The following is an 18,132-nucleotide window of genomic DNA, read 5'->3' as shown; positions in this document are numbered from 1 at the left end:
AGACACTAACTTCGGGTCCTGCTTTGTAACCCACATTTTTTTAGGATTATATGTATTTTTAAAATCAACTTTATTAAATTTAAGAAGTCATATAAAATACAAAATAACAAAAAGTGAAAACTGGGGAAGGAAGTATTAAAAAGGGGGAAAAAAAATAAAAAGTGACAAAGAGAAAAGGGGAATTGACTTCCACCTTTCTTCAGTACTGGTACAAATATATAATAAAGTAATCTCTTAGAGTAAAGTAACACAAAATCATATAAAAATATACAGATTAAACCATAAAAATAAATTAAAATTATGTAAAAAGCCCTCTTATTCTAAGTTAAAATATAAGCATAAATGCAATATACATATCTATTAATAAGAATAAAAATGCACAATATTTCTATACATAATTAAAACAAATCTAGTCGTCAAATCCTAAAATCAAAACTTCATTTTTATCTTTTTCAAGAAAGAAGTCCAAAAATGGTCTCCCAACAGAAACACAACTAAATAGCATTGTGTCTTTCATCAAAGTAGTCAATTTTGCCATCTTTGCTAATTCCCTATAAAAATCTTTGTTTTTCCTTTGTTCAGGGTTCCCCTTTGTTGTAAAGGAAGCACCCAATGATCATTGGAATAAACATAGTTCTTCTCCTGATAGTCATGTTCCTTACTTTGACAAAATTCCACAACACAAAGATCAGAATTTCTTTCTGACTCAGTTACCTGATAACTGAGATTATTGGCAAGTGTGTGGTACAACCTGTACAGTGGCATTCTCCAACCTAGGCAACACCTAAATAGGTTTACACTCCCAGCATTCTCCACCTAGCCTAGCCATATAGTAGCTGAATTATGGACACTGAAGTCCACCTAATCTAGAGGATTAGGTGCTGTAGAAATCATTACAAATATTATGGCTACAGAGATAGCCCAGGTGCAGCTGGAATGGACATTGTTTCTCCATTTTATTTTTCTGCTGGTAAGATCCAGGAATGGACAAGAAGGATTGATAGTTGGAGGGTAGCTTAAGAGCAATAGTGTGAAAGCTGGCTAATCAGGACTTTCATCAGAAATTCAAATGTTTCTGAATGAGTTTTTTCCTTCCAGTCAAAGCAATGAAACATTCTGTTTAGGTTAAATGACAGTGACTTTTCTTCCTTGATGTGCCTAAAAGGAAATAAGGAAATAATCCTGGAATTATGCCAACATCCTGACTGGCAATTGTTGGCACTGCTAGACTTTTCCCTCTGCACCTGATGAGTGGTTCCTGGATTTATCTTTTGGATTCACCTATTGGGATAAACAATTCTATATTCTATTTCAATTGGTCCAAAGTGAGAGAGAGAGGATTTCTCAATCTTTTTCTAGGTTTGCTTCAAAAGGCTCACTGTAATCTTTAAATCCTCACAGTCCCAGAGCAGTATACTTGAAGGATAATTCTTCTTTTATTATTGAGTTCATGCCAAACAAGAATCATAATGGAAATTGTGATTTATTTTAGTTATTCCTTGTGGTACAGTGGTTAGAATGCAGTATTGCAGGCTAATTCTGCTGACTACCAGGAATTCAATCCTCACCCATCCTTCCATCCTTCCGAGGTCGGTAACATGATCCAAATTATGCTGACTCTGTAAATCGGTTAGAGAGGGCTGTAAAACACTATGAAGCGGTATATAAGTCTAAGTGCTATTGCTATCATTTATGTTGCTGTTGTTGTTGTTGTTGTTGTTACTACTACTACTACTACTACTACTACTACTACTACTACTACTACTACTTGTATGGTGCCTGTTCATTGAAATGGTGCAATGTTTCTCAACTTTGAGAATTTTAAGAAGTGTGGACTTCAATTTCCCAGCTAACTCCATATGTGTTAGCTGGGGAATTCTGGGAATTGAAGACCACATATTTTAAAGTTGCCAAGATTGAGAAACATGGCCTAGTTAGTGGTGTGACCATGCTTTATTCAGTAAATTATGGTTAAACAAATCATGGCTTAACACAATTTTCATGGCCATAGTCCTGAACTTGGAGATCTTTCCCCTGCAGAACTGCAAAATTTTCAGCTTTTGTTACATTGCAAAAAAGCTATAGAACAGTCCCTTTACAACAAGTCTTTTTTCAATATAATTCTGAGGCTCATAGCTTTTTACATAGCATAGCTTTTTACAATATTATCTGTATTTATGGGATTGTTGTATAATTTTAATTTCATAACATAAGAGCAGGACAAATGAGAAAGCAAATCTAATCTTCCCAGCAGCTTTCCAACACATTCTGCCTGAAGAAAGAGAACCTTAAACTATGTACTGTATTGCACAATCCTTGCCTTTTGAGCAAAACAATCACCACTCCCAATTTTAAAAGAGGTTTGGGGTGAAAGAGCAAGCAGACACAGTAATAGGTATACCTGTATAGATGGGAACGTCCGGTTGATATCAGTACTGTGTTCACCCGGAATACTGCCTGCTGATCTTCCTTCACATTTGTATCGAAAACGCATCCCTCTTTGTCTAGGTTGCTCATGTATTTCAATATATGGCTCATGACCACCTTTAAAAGGAAAGAAACAATTATAAACTTATAATTTAAAACATATGTTAAGTTAGTTAAATGACAGCTAGCAACTGGCTTTTAAAAGTGAAGATGAAATAGCTAATCTGGAAAGCAGATAAGAAAAATCATGTAAAACATTCACATGTCTCTGGAGATTCTCAGTCATTCAGGTCATGGATGTCCCAAAGGTGCTTTTTCAAAAGGCAACTGGACTTTCTTTGTTTTTTGTTTTTTGCTTGAAGATGTTTCACTTCTCATCCAAGAAGCTTCTTCAGTATATTCTGCAAGGAATATAAATCCTTCCTTCTCTACTATTCAGTCAGAACTGAAGACGTTTCTTAGATGAGAAGTGAAACGTCTTCAAGCAAAAAACAAAGAAAGTCCAGTTGCCTTTTGAAAAAGCACCTTTAGGATAAAACATTCACAGTTTCTACTGATGTTAGTTTATCACCTCTAGCTGCATTGCCCATAAAGCTTCCCATTCTGTGGCAGAAATGGCATTATTATTGGGAAAAATTGAAACAAAATTCTGCTGATGATTTTATGGCCACAGTTGAAAGTAAGTTACTCTGCTTTACAAAGCTTCAAAGGCTTAACTCAAGATATCAAAACAAACACTTATCCCTGTACTGTCTTTCTTGTTCTCTTGAGGCTCATCCATATAGCCACCTTATCCTGGCTTTGAGATAGCTCATTTATCATTTCTTGAATACGTGTCCTCACTAAGGAAATGCCATCACGTTGCCAGCCTAATGTTCAGGCAGGCTGAAGTCAGTTCCAAATGACCAAGCAGAAAAATTGTGTTTTTCTGGAAAACAGGAGAAAACCTTCTATACGAACATTCTACTATATCTTTGGAGAGTCAATAATTTGTTGAGACCAATGGGTCCTTGAAGACCATCCTCTCCCTTCAGACTGGATGACTCCACATTTACATATCTCTTGATACTGTTGTTCTCTTTTTAAATTCTGCTCTTTGTTAAAAAAAAATTGGTTACATTTACCTTCACCAAGGCTCAACTTTGAATAATTGTTCTCAAAGCTCAAGATCAAACATGCAAGATCTATATGCACAGATTACATATTCATACACAGATTGCCTTTATTTTAGCATTAATTCAACACTGCAAATCTCCAGCATATGTCTATAGGAGGAACAATTTCCAACTAGAGAAAAATGATTCCAAGTTAGCTTATGCACTTATCTCAGACTGAACTAAATGCTACTCTTTAATTATGTTTTCCTAGTTTACTGGTAACATTAATTAAACAAATTGCTGTGGGGGCTTCTGAACAGATTGTACTAGATTGTACTTGTCAGCTTTAGCCTACTTAGACCAACTTTGTACATTGAGCAGAAATCAGCACTAAATAAGTATCAGGAATAAAGGAGAAAACCTAAGTTTGATGGATCTCATGATGCTTTTTTCCTGAAAGCTCAAAGACTATCAATAAGAATTTGCCTTCAGTAGAGTTAGAAATAAGGACCTGTGTTTTACCAAACACATATCTAGCATTGTTATTCATGGTTATTCATGTTATTCATTTATTAAATAAGCCGAACTAACTGGTGTCAGATTAAGCATGCAGACTACTTTATGGCTTAGCCTTAGCACACAAAAGCTCTATCATACTCTCAATAGAGCAGGCATGTCAAACTCGTGACATCACGTAACGTATCGGGCCGGTTTTGCCATTGCTGGCAATGGGTGGGCACGGCTTCCACGTAATGCCTCCGGCCCATGGGCTGGCAGTTTGACACCCCTGCAACAGAGTATTTTCATACTCTCTACATGCTCTTTATTACATAATAGATTTAGACACAGCATTCTCACAATTCTTTTATTTGCTCTTTTTCCACTCCTCTCCTAAGTCTTTCTTCTTGGAATACTGTATCCAGTTTTGGTCACCACAATATAAAAAGATATTGAGATTCTGGAAAGAATGCAGAGAAGAGCAACAAGGATGATTAGAGGGCTGGAAGCTAAAACATATGAAGAACCCAAGAACTGGATATGACAAGAAGGACCAGGGGTGACATAATAGCAGTATTCCAATATTTGAAGGGCTGTCACAAAGATGAGGTGGTCAAACTATTTTCAAAAGCACCTGAAGGCAAGACAAGAAAAAATGGATGGAAACTAATCAAGGAGAGAAGCAACCTAGAACTAAGAAGAAATTTCCTAACAGTGAGAACAATTAACTAGTGAAAGCGCTTCTTCAATTATGAAGTTGTGGATGCTTCATCACTGGAGATTTTTAAAAAGCGACTGGACTGCCATTTGTTTGAAATGGTATAGGGTCTTCTGCCAGAGCAGAGGGTTGGACTAGATGACTTCCAGGATCCCTTCCAATTCTGTAATTCTATGTTCTATGTTCTTCTTGTCTACTGCTAAATAGCCTGGGACTTGTAGTACCATTCTACAATCAGCACCATAATTGAGATAACAGTACCACTGTTGTTTCCTTCTACATTTATACAATACAGTACTTGAGTTGTAATGATTAGGATAATACAGTTTGGAGTCCAGGTTTTTTTTTTTATGAAAGTGACTCTTAAAAGTGTCTATTTTTACATTGTCCTAACACTAAACTCTATGAAGCAGTGCTATTTTAGCGCCTTTTGCTTCATTTTGAATTTGATCATTTACAGGCAAAAGATTAATTGGAAACATACATATGCATTCACTAGGAAATTAGAAACTTCTCCTAATTTATAAAAATATGAGGACCATTTACAGCTTTCTTTTAGATATCAAGCTGAAAATGCAGATAATCTTCAATTTATGATCATTTGTTTTGTGACCATTCGAACATATGATGGCCCTTAAAAAGTGACTTATGACTGGCTTTGAACTTATGCCTGTTGCAGCATTCCTATAATCCTGTGATAAAAACTCAGGTGGGCATTTGCAATAGTTGAAGCATCCCAGAATCAGGTGATTATCATGTGTGACATTCCTGGGGGGGGGGCTTTCAACAAGCAAAGTCAATAGAAGAAGCTGCTTTCACTTAACACAGGGGTGTCAAACTGCTGGCCTGCAGGCCAGTTTCATCATACTGAAGCTGCGCCCACCCCATTGCCAGCAATGCAAAAAGAGTCGCGATACGTCACGACACGTCACGTGACGTGGCAAGTTTGACACACGTGACTTAACAACTGCATGATTTGACTGTAACAAAAAGGTTGTAAAATTGGGCATGACTTATTTAACAACTGCATCACTTAACAACAGAAATATTGACAGACTCTATCTACCAAGGCAAATAGGTGGGTGTGGAATCTTACAAGTATCTGATCCCAATTATGGTCATAAGTTGATGACTACCTGTATGTTATCTACTAGGACAGTGATGGCAAACCTTTTAGAGACCGAGTGCCCAAACTGCAACCCAAAACTCACTTATGCATCATCGGGTGCCAGGTGGGTGTGGCCCATTGGGTGGGTGTGGCCCATTGGGTGGGCATGGCTGCGGTGGTAACAGCAGACTGGGTGGGACTAAAAAGTTCAATCAATTCCAACTTTGCAAGATCTTTTTTTTTCCCTGTGAGAAGCTGAAATTACCGTAACTGATTGATTGAACCTTTTTCTTTTTTTTGCACACGGCGGTGGAGGCCTAAAGCGAAAAGGTTTTATAAAACCCAGCTGAAGGCCTAGGACTGGGGCGACGGTGTGCGTGCCCACAGAGAAGGCTCTGAATGCCGCCTCTGGCACCCGTGCCATAGGTTCGCCACCACTGTACTAGGAGATCATGGAACTCACTCACTTGAATACTTGAATAAACAGATTCAACATGAAGCTGTTTATTGAACAACTTTACAGGTCTGATTTCATTTTTGGATTTCCTTTACAACAAATTGCTAAGTAATACCATAACCCAAAATGGTACAGCTAAAAGGTCAGGCTGTAATGAAATATGCTAAATAATATTCTGTGATAGATTCCTAAACATATTTACACTTAGTTTACTGGGAGCTAAAGATTAACCTTTTAATATTAGGATTTGTAGATACAAAACTCCATATCTGAATGTACTGATATATGTTTGAAAAATAAGTGGTTTACACTGAAATTCATTTATTATAATTTCCAGAGGTATGAACTAATTTGTAATGTTTTCGTATCTTTTGGAAGAAAAAATGTACCACTATCCCAATTCACTAAATGAAGAGCTTCTCCTCATGTCAGATTCCAAACCATGAGCAATTAAAAACAAAACAAAACAAATGAAAGCAATGTTATATTTATCCAAACTATCAAAACCTGGAAAAATAAAATTGTAAGACAAAGTATGAACATATAATTAGGCCAATGGTAAAACACATGATTGGTTTGCCAAAGATTCTGGAATATTCAATTAATTTTTTGGGAGATTTTAGAGAGCCCCTGTCAACCAAAATAGACAATACAGAGCTAAATGGACAAATCGTTTGAGTTTAGGCTAAGATAGTTTCAGATGATACCTAGCTCAGGGATAGGCAACCTTGGCTCTTTTATGACTCGTGGACTTCAACTCCCAGAATTCCTGAGCCAGTATGGCTGGCTCAGGAATTCTGGGAGTTGAACTCCACGAGTCATAAAAGAGCCAAGGTTGCCTACCACTGACCTAGCTCATTAAAAAGAGTGATAGTGTTTCCTAGACTTAGAAGATTCTACCACAGAAATGGGAATGAATGGCCTCATTGATGGGTTTTATATTCAAACTTTATATTCAAATTTGCATTAGCAATTTCAAAAACTCTCATCAAGGTGAATTGATCAAGTGCTCACGTCAATCTAACAAGCAACTAGATCCTCCTGTGCAAATTATTGAGCATAAACAGAAAAAGGGTTGTCATGCCCAATTTGGACCGGGCTGCCTTTCATCTGCATGTGGTTAGCATATGGTTCTTGACGTTTGACTCCAAAAAATATGTGTTTCTTCACAGGAAAAAAAAATTCTTCAAAAATTCAACGTATGTGATGCAATAACTTAGTTGCCCATTTAAAAAACAGATTAGTCACATTTTAAGCATTCTGAATGTGCCCGGCTGGAAAGACCTCTTGACAATTCTTTTCTACAGAAGAAGATTGGAAATTCTTTTCCAATTTTCAATTTTCACTTCAACTTTTCTATGTTCTTGAAAGGTGTTGCATTAGACAAACCCTGTATCAAGTGTTAAAACATTTCAAATGCTGTATCTAGAGCAGAAGTGGATGTAATACATTTAAAAAGGAACCCCTCCCAAATCCTTATTTACATGGTGACGGGAAGCTTCTGCAGATAGCTTCTTTGTGGTAAACTAACCAGAGTCTATGAACGCCATTATACACATAAACTCTCCCAAATAGTTTCCTCAAGATATTCAAGTTAAACAAAGAAGCAATTAAAAATGGTCATAAACTCACACTGTCATTAAAATTCCTTGAGGCTTTCGTGAGAAAAAAGTGTGAAACGATATTTAAAAAAAGATTTGGCCATCCTGTGAGATTTCAATTATTATTCAACATTTATATATTATTATTTTGATTTAACACATGAACTACAGGCCCTCTAGAGATTCTCACCAAATATCACTGCTTTATTGACTATAAGCTGCAAATAACTAAAGAATACCTGTTATTTCTCTTTTGTATATGCTTCTTATGTATTTGTTGTAGTTCTTTTCCTCCCCATCTCTAATTTTAATAAAACCAAGCCTAAGACTCTCAGTATCCATATTACATAGTGCCATGTTCACTATTTTATTTATTTATTTATTTATTGAATTTATATACCGCCCTATCTCCCTTACGGGACTCAGGGCGGTGAACAGGTGATAATAAAAACCACAATAAATATACACAAATTTCTGTCTAAAATCAAATTAAATAACAGGCCTGCTCTAAAAATACCCCATACAAAACCCCCACTAAAACATAATCAAACTACGCCAGGCCGGCTGCACGGAATAGATGAGCCTTCAGGGCTCGGCGAAAAAGGCACAGGTCCGCAACTGTACGTAGGTCGGGGGGTAGGTCATTCCAGAGGGCAGGAGCTCTGGAATGACCTATGTTGATCATAGAGCTCAGTTAGTGATTTTAGGCCAACCATTATTACTCAACCCTATCTACGTCATATGGCTGCTATGGGCAAAATCTGATCCCCATATAGTTCGCCAAGCTCCCATAGAAAAGTCTGAATAAAAATGGAACAGATTAAAAAATGTATAAAAGGCAAGAGAAAAGAAATGCAGCTGCTTAGGACAGAAGGTACACCTGTGATTAAAATTAATTCAACTGTACAGCTTCCACTTGAAAGGAAATTGTACCTCTGCTTCCAGGAAGATCTTGATGTTATAAGGAAGGCATGATTTGGCTATCCAAAAGGCACCTGCTTGCAACAAAAGAAGTCAGATATTTGGTGTTTCTTCACATGCCAGTGAGTCTTTTATTTTTATTGACATTAGCCTGTAATTGGCTCAAAAGTCTACTCCCTTCAATGAGGCTTTCCTTTCATTCCTCAAACCAACAGACTCCTAAGCCCATAATCTCAGGCCTAGAAGGTCCCATTTTTTCTCATGCATTGCCTTTGCCCAGAGAAATCCATGGTACTCTACATATGCAGAGAGAAAGCTTAGTACCTTATGTAAAATGATATAATTTTTATCTCCTTTGTGGTTTTCCCATTAAAGAAATGTCCACATATGCAAGTTCAGAGAATGCAGGAAAAAAGTACAGCATTTCTTCTTTCTCCTACATTTTAAAAAATATTTTGTCACTGAAATGTTGCATCTACAAGTTGCATCTACAAATCCTGTCTTTTAACAAATATAATTGAAAATGCCCAATACATGGATAGTGCTAATACTTTAATTTCAACGTCAAGTGAAGACAAGGAAATTTGACCAACCTTTTGATTATATTTAAAGAATATTAACAAATCATTGCACTGTTTTATTGATTACATTCTGCCTTGACATCCATTGAGAGAACAAATATTAAACATTTAAATAAAGAAAATTGTGTCACAAACTTGGACATAACAGGAAATTGTATTTAACTGAAGACTTCCTTGTTTTTTGTTTGCTCAAGAAAAGAGAGAAGTAAAAGTGTGTAAGTGAAAGGTTCATTCATGGCTTGGTATATTAAGCAGAAATATAACAGTATGAACTTTCCCAGTGTGGTATGTTTTATAATATACTTTAAGTTTTTATTTCATATCAAAACCAAAAGGTCTTGAAATCAATATTTCACTGTACAATTAATCTCACCAAATGATGCTGGCAGCAGGAATTTAAAAGATATGTTCTACGTTATGTGAAATTCTAAGTGCAATGATTAAAATGATACAAGGCTTAAATGCAGATTTTTTATGTCTCAAATCATATAGAATGAAATACTGTATACTGTACATTTCATATGCAAAATATTGTAAGGGGTAAAAGTTTCTGAATAATGTTGTATTTATCACCTAAATATTCTCACAATAGAAAGCTCTTCCACCAACTACTTCTATTTATTGATAAAAATGCTACTGTACTATACACCACACCTACATTTCAATAATTTAAAATATAATAACTGATAACATGTCTAAATTCTAATGATCTAATATATTAGAATAATTATAAACCTTTTGTAACTTTCAAATAACATTAAAGTCAGCATGGTAGGTAAAGAAAATTTGATGTACTTTAATAATGTTTAAAAACACAGTTTCAAAATATGTCATTAATATTTTTTTTCAGCAAAAATGTTATAAAGGATAAGGATTCAATACTGATAAATGGAAGATTTTAATTTTTAGAAACAGGGCACAGTTCACCTCTTAAAAACAAAATGAAGCCTAGCTATGGCTCTCCATTAGAAATGTAGATGGAAATCTTCTGTGCAATTTTCACCTGTGTTTAGAAAGAAATAGTTACAGGGCTTATGTGGAAATAAATCAACTTGGAATCAGTGGTGGGTATTTGAACAAACATACAAAACTGAGATGAATTTTGTCCACTTCCCCAATCTTTACTGTCTCTTCCCTTCATATCTTAGGCTATATTGCAGATAAAAGAGGTAATTCAATAGGGCAACAGCTGAAATCAAGTAGTAACTACCAGGTGCCTCCATGGTTTGGAGGCACCAGTTCAGATTTCAGTACCAAGAATAGACCAATGCAACAAGACAATATTCAGCAAGTTCCAAAGTTGAATGACAGTAAGTGATATGTCAATAAGTACTCACTATAATTTTTTTTTTAAAAAAGCCTACATTGATTATGAATTAGGATAGTGTCTGTGTCTTTCCAATTCCTCTCTACCTCATTTTTACATATGGTTGTTTAAGCACATTTGTTCAAAGCTGTTTTTATTCAGAAAAGTTGAAACTGCCAGTGAGAAAATGACTTTAATGTCTCAAAGTTACCTATTATAGTGGAGACAAAAAACTTCAGTTGCAAACTAGAAGTGTTCTAACAATCGAAATATCAAAACAAAGGGACTTTGTGAGACTTTAAAGACCAGCTTTTGAAAAATACAATTTTTTGCTATAATAGATCTGAAGGTGCCACAAGACTCTCTCTTTCACTGCTACAAAATAGTATGGGTCCTTCTCAGATAGCAAATATCAACTGACTTAATCAGTACTGTACTGTTTCTAGTATGTCATCAATTACAGTATATCTGTACCCTATTCTTTTTCCAAGCAGCTGAAAGTAACATTTTAGCTTGGAAGAACCTATAAAGAGCAAATTAAAAATAGAACTGAAGGCTCTTCAATGCTCTTCAGAACAGAAATTCAAATCTTCAATGGCTACCTAGAGGCCCTCCTTTTTATTTATTTATTTATTAAATTTCTATATTGCTCCTCTCACTAACAGCATAATACAAAGATTAAAAGGTAGTACAGAACAATTGAAAATTAAGGAAAATTAAATAAAAACTAAAAAAAAAACAAGAGGACAAGTGACATGGTTTTGGGGATTTCTCTTTAACCCCTAAGCCACCCCCAACATTGAGCACCCCATCAGAGGATTTTGTCTGTGTAATTTTGTTTTTAGTTTTCCTGCATTGAGATGGTTTACAAAAACCTGGCCTCATACCATCAAAAATTTTCTCCGGTTGCTTTTACTTTCATACCAGGAAAAATTTCAAATGATTTTCCCCTAGCTTGCAAAAAAGGGAAAGGATCGAGAAGTAAGCAAAGTATTTGTCAATACTCTATAACCCTTGCATCTGATAAGCAATTTCTCTCCAGTTGTGGTTTTCTGTCCAACTACCAAAAAAGAAAATACTTTCTTTGGTCCCAGGGACTCAAGCCAAAGTGACTGCGGAGAAATAGGAACACCACCAAAATGCAGACGTCGTGAGGCCGCTGCGCCTTGATCTCTGCCCCCCCCCCCCTTTCTAGCCAGTCGTGACGAGCAAGCGGCACGGGGCCGCCTTGCTAACCTCGATCCGAGACAGCCTGACCGCGCGATCCGAGCACTTACTGGCCATGGTGGGACCTCCTCCCGCTGAGGTTGTGTCCAAGGGAGGCTCGCGTCTGCGGAGCTGCTTCTCGTTGAGGCGGCAGCCTCCGTCTTGTCTGGAGATATTTCTGTTCCGCGTCTGAGCGCCGCTCGTCTGGGTCCGGCAGCTAGGATCTTCCTCCCTGTGCGCTTATTCGTTAACCGTCAGGGAATTTCCCGAGACGTAGGCAAAATACTTCCCTGATGTCTCTCACTCACTTATAACTTTCTTTCTTAAATGTCAAGGGAGGGACCGCCTCCCGCCTCCTCTCCGGTTTCCAAGCCTACCTGTGCCTTTACACTTGGGCGGCAAACGCTTAACGTGAGGAGGCTGAGCTGTATCGGTGGGTGAGGTTACGCCAATCGCCAGATCGCGGCGAGCGCGTCCCTCCTTTTCGTGGGTGACAGGGGTTGCCTCACTGCAATTCGCATTCAAACCCACTGAGCTGTGGTCTCGGTGTCCCTTTATTTGCTCACTTCTCACCTTCTGAGCTTTTCTCTCAAGAAGGGGCAACATGTGTTTGGCTTGGTCAGACCTGTAGAAGAGAATGGTCAGACCTGGCTGGAGCTTGGGTGGGAGACTACCAGGAGACCCCAGGGCTGCACACTAGACAGGGAAATTGGGGGAAAAATCCCCGGAAAAAGGGGAGCCTTTTCTTCCTGTTGCCAGGATAAGTGCAAGGAATATCTATCAAGTCACAAGGACATTAAATTGACTAAAAGGAAACCTTACTGCTACTAATTTTTTATTGTATATAGTTTATTAATTTTCTATAAAACATAAACTATAAAAAAATAAAAAAGAATTGAAAAGGGAAAAAAAGGGGAGAACAAGAAATAGGGAGGAAAAAAAAGAAAACAACTTCCAACTTTCTTCAATACAAATATTTGCTCTAAAATTCAATAATGCACAGTATTTCTATAATCATAATGTAAATTGTCAAATCTCAAAATAAAAATTTCATTTCTTTAAGTAATCGTCATATAGAAATAAAACTAGACAAAGTGTTTTCTTTAATCAAAGTAGTTAGTTTCGCCATCTCAATCAATTCTATTAATTTCACCATAGAGAAGACTTGCTGTTATCATACATAGATACAAAGTCCCATGTTTTTTCTCAAGCTGCTTGTCCATCAAACCTAAAAGAAAAACCTCTGGTTTCCATTGTGCACTTCTTTTAATAATTCTCTAAATTAAAGCACTTATAGTATACGATCCCAATAATTCTTAGCTTTGTTATGTGTCCACCAAAGGTAATAAAAATGCTATCTTTGGACCAATTACATATATGTAACACATGTATTTGACAATTTATAAGGTGTTAAATACCAATGATACATCATCTTATAAAAATACCTTACTGCTACTTACTGCTTGGTCAGGAATTTGGCAAGAAAGTGAAGGATGAGTTAAGAATTCCCACTGATGAATTATTTAGAAATTCTGCTTCCCAATGACTGAGATTAAATTGTGGACATGATTATGATATATAATTATAGAATGGAGATCTTTGCATACTTATAATTTATTATTATAGGTCAAATTTTCTCAAATCTGTGCTCTGGGTCTCATTTCTTTGATAGTTAAATTTGGCTTATCCTCTTTTCTCCATATGATCGATGACAATGATGATCTGTCATTTTGTTTTAATCATGAACAAATTTCTTTTCATTTCTGCCCACTGACATGTTATTTTTTTAAAAAAAATATTGCTGACTTTTGCTTTATTTTATTGCTTTTACGTTCTGCCTTTCCTTTGAAAATTCAAGACAGGGTCTTGTTATATGTAACTAGTAACCACCATCTAATAGAATAACAGAAGTTTGAGGGGACATTGGCGGTCTTCTAGTCCAGCCCCCTACTCAAGCAGGAGACCCTATACCATTTCAGAAAAATGGTTGTTTGAAATGATATAAGGTCTCTCTTTAAAAGCCTCAAATGATGAAGCACCCACAACTTCTGAAGGCAAGCCATTGATTAATTTTTTTTCACTGTCAGGAAATTTCTCCTCAGTTCTAAGCAGTGTTTTTCAAACTTGGCAACTTTAAGATCCATGGACTTCAACTACCAGAATTCCCCAACCAGCAATGTTGTCCATTCTCTCTGGAATGATCTTTCTTCTTTCTTCAGTATACAACAGGCCACAACTCTTCTTGCCTTTAGGAAACACCTTATCTAGTCTCATGTCAGAAATGCAGGAACTAGAAAAGGAGAAATTATTAATTTAATATTTTAAAAATTTTAAAGCTTTGTTAAAATATAGATTTATATCGCTTTATATAAACCTTACTGCCTTACTGCAATAGGAGTCAGCTGAGTGAGAGTCCCTTCTCTGAGTTGGTTGCCATTTTGGATTTTACTTTTGCAACAGCTGTGGTGGCCCAGTGGTTAGAATGCAGTATTGTAGGCTAATTATGCTGACTGCCAGCAGTTCGATCCTGACTGGCTTGAGGTTGATTCAGGCTTCCAGTCTTCCAAGGTTGATAAAGTGAGGACCCAGATTGTTGGGAGCAATATGCTGACTCTGTAAACCACTTAGAAAGGGCTGTGAAGCACTATGAAGTGGTATATAAGTCTATTCATATAGCACGTCTATTGCTACTCATATCTTAATTGTTTGTTGTTGTTGTTGTTGTTGTTGTTATTATTATTATTATTATTATTATTATTATTATTATTATTATTATTATTACATGTATTTATGTTGTATGCCACCCAGAATCACACTGATTTAGCTGGGTGGCCTTATCAACTTTTAAATATTGTAATATAAAAATAAATAATTAAATAAAATAACTTGTTAGTAGTCTTCAGTGTTCTATGTATTTGTTTATATTTCTCCTTGAATTTGTAAAAGAACAACCAAAAGAACAAAATCCTAAAAGGCTGCTGGTAGTTGTAAGAGAGATAGTAGTGAAGGAAGCTTGTTGGTGAAATAACATCAATAAATGCTGTTGCCCCTGGAAGCATCTCTTTATAGATATTGCGCTGCAGTTTTTAAACAGCATGGGTAAACCCTGTGGCAATTAAAATAGTATAGTAAAACACCACCAAACCTGCAATTCAAAAGTTCTTCTAAGAGATTGCAGATTGGACACATCATGATAATCTACTTTAAAGATGCCATTCTGAGCAGAATGGGATTGTGGGAAGGAGAAATGAAGGAAGAAGATTTAAAAATTATGCATATGCAAATTTTAGAATTTTGGAAGTTGTATGAATGTAACAACATCTATGGAGTGAGTAAAAGAAGATTTATTGCATGTATTTTCAAGCCCTGGTTTCAGCAGATAGAAATGAAAGATAGGGACAAAAACAGGGCAATAGGTATGGTGGTGAGGGTATGATGATGCAATGTCAGTAATGTGAAATTCCCCTCCCAAAAAGCCCTGTTTTTTTAACATATGGAAGATGCTGGGGGGAACAAAGAAGCAAGATGTGCCAGTTGGTGGAGAATTCTATAGGCAGACTAGAAAATATTTTGAATGTCTTATTGAAATGAATCCAGATTTTTTTCATGCGTAGAGCAGACTCATAGAAATCAGTGAGTCTTAGATTAGTCCTAAATTTAATGTTTTATCAGTTTTACTTTCCCATCTTGAGATGGCACTCACTTAAAAGGCATTATTGCACCTTAGTTTGCAGTTTGCACTCACTTAAAAGGCATTATTGCACCTTAGTTTGCAGTTTGCATTCACTTAAAAGGCATTATTGCACCTTAGTTTGTATCTCCAAGGAAAAGAGTTTAATGGTATGAAAAGAAACAATTATTTGCAAAAGGCAATATATTAAGTTGCTATTAAAGAGTGCAGAAGCTGGACAGAGCTGGCAATCTCTAGCTTTAAACTTATCTCAAAACCTCAATCCTTTCAGGTATCAGATTAACCTTAAAAAAGGTTAAATGTGACATAAAGTTTATAGAAGGGTCACTCTATGGTAGTTCAAATACCCTTTATATGACGTTAACAAGAGAAACCACAGACTGTAACATTAGCATTTAAGATACAGACCGCTATTTAAGAGAAAGAATCAGAAGTGAAACTTTCATTTTCAATCTATTTTAAATATTATAGTATTGCTACAGATTCATTACTATGAAAACAATATATAGTATACAGGTTTTTTTTAAAAGGAAGAGGCACATTTTAGGTTGGACTCCCCCCAAATGATAATCCACCTGACTTCTTATTGTAAAAGATCAAAGCTTACAATATTACAGAAGATTCTTGAATCCCTTGCTGTGTTTGAAAGGTATCAGAGCCCCCTCCCCCCGAATAACTTTCATTTTCTTGTGTTGTTTTTTCATCCGTGGAAAGAGAAAAAGCCAGATTCAACTGCACTAGGAGTGAAATGCCCTTTCTCCTTAGGGTGGCACACAGTTCAGTCTAGGCTTTAGTGCTGGAAATCAAGCATCATATAGCTTCAATCTCTGCAATATGCATTTAATTACAGTTCACACCAACACAGACTCAAACACAATTCTTGCAGTATAACCTAGATATAAGCAATGATGGCAACTTGCTGTCTCCTGGCTAATCAAGTCATGGCTAGGAGTTAGGATAAAGCCATATCTTTTGTGGGATTTCTTTACTCAGGATGTCTGTCTGCAGAATGGGTTGCTTGCCCTTTGAGGTTTTGAGGCAAAAGTGATCCTTGGCTATGTGATCTTCATGGCCTTTAAACCTTGTGGGCTGAATTCCTGCTTAAGACATAGTAGTAAGAGGAAGTGATGAATCTGAATTACTAGTCTCATCTGTTAGGACTATCATATCTCTTCTTTGTACCCAAAGGGACATCCATCAGCTGCTGTGTTTGAGGTTTTTTGCTACTAAAGCTGTGGCTTCTCTTTCATAATCAAATCTACCTATACTATATGTATGACTAAAGTGTTTGCTGCATCTCTTCCTACCTGTCCTCCTAAGGGATGAATATTAAGTGTATTGTTTAACTGCTGCCCGTTTGCTGATAGCTCAAAATTGGAAGAGTCAAGTTTTACCTACAATAGAGGACTGGAGAGTGAAGGTTTCGCATCTTGCTGAAATGGCAAAGATTTCGGCTTATTTGAAGGATCATTCAAATGAACAATTTTTATCAATATGGAGAAGATGGATTGTTTATATTCAAAAGAAGCATAGNTTTTTTTTTTTTTTACATATATTTCACCTATTTATGTAGAATTATACTTTGTGGAGTTAGGGATATTAATATAAGGTTACTTTTAGATGAATAGTATCCTGGGATTTGGTTTGGGAAGTCCGGGTGGGGGGTGGGGAGGGGGTTTTTCTTAATTGTGATGTACTTGTGATTGCTTTTTTTTATGTTGAAAATAATAAAAAAAATTTGAAAAAAAAAAAAAAATATTAAGTGTATACACAGTACTTCTGATTTGGTTGGGCTCAAACCAGAGTGCTGAGGCACAGAGTGACAATTGCTAAAGTGATGTAGATTTATTTTGATCACAAAGTGGACACAGAAAGAATTATTTCCTTTCTGATGCCAGGAACCCTGATGAAGCTGGCAATGGAAGGTCAAATTCTGGTCCATATGCTAGCTGATCTGTCAATGGTGAGACCCAAACAGTTTGCTTCTTTACACAGAGGCATGCACTGTTGGTATTCATTCCAATGGAGAGGAAAGAAAAACAAAGGCTGCTAAACAAGGATGTTCTCCAAATTGTACATTGCTAGAGGTTAGAAAGATGAGACAGACTCAGAAGAGGAAAGGCTATTAATCACAGATTGTTATTAAGCCCTGGGAGCCTAAAATGGCCTAAGTTCAAATCTTTTAGCCCAGAGCTGCATCTGTTCTGCAATGTGATTATGAGGATGAAAAGAAAAGAGTAGGATGATACAGTTTATGGGATCAGTGAGCTGAAAGAGGACTTTTAGGCTATTAGTCTGATTGCTGAATGCAGGAGCATTAAATTAGAGGCTCTCTAAAACATAATGTCCAGTTTCTTTAACTCTCTGAAAGAAGGGTATAGAATGGAATATGAATTCTTACTTTGATCAACAATCTGATCTCCTGAAAATCTTAAGAAAACATTGCCTTTTTGGTACAAGTTATCTGGAGGGATATGAGAAAGAATTATATAATACTGTATAAATACACATACAATCTTTT

At 36.3% G+C, this 18,132-nt stretch overlaps 1 protein-coding gene across 1 annotated transcript in view; it reads right to left on the bottom strand.

Annotated features, from left to right (window-relative positions):
* Positions 1-12,096, bottom strand: part of REL (REL proto-oncogene, NF-kB subunit) — a 44,489-nt gene extending 32,393 nt beyond the window's left edge. Inside the window, exons 1-2 of the mRNA XM_015812513.1 lie at positions 11,992-12,096; positions 2,402-2,544 (exon numbers count right to left, since the gene is read on the bottom strand). Coding sequence (XP_015667999.1) covers positions 2,402-2,544; positions 11,992-11,998 — 150 coding nt within the window. The 5' untranslated portion in view covers positions 11,999-12,096. The remainder of the gene's footprint in view (positions 1-2,401; positions 2,545-11,991) is intronic.
* Between the last annotated feature and the right edge of the window lie 6,036 nt (positions 12,097-18,132).

This window comes from Protobothrops mucrosquamatus, unplaced genomic scaffold (genome assembly GCF_001527695.2).
Source record: "Protobothrops mucrosquamatus isolate PMUCROS unplaced genomic scaffold, P.Mucros_1.0 scaffold92, whole genome shotgun sequence".
In the NCBI taxonomy this organism is placed as follows: domain Eukaryota; kingdom Metazoa; phylum Chordata; class Lepidosauria; order Squamata; family Viperidae; genus Protobothrops; species Protobothrops mucrosquamatus.
Note: the sequence above shows the minus strand (reverse complement) of the source record. Positions and strands in the feature narration are given on the sequence as shown.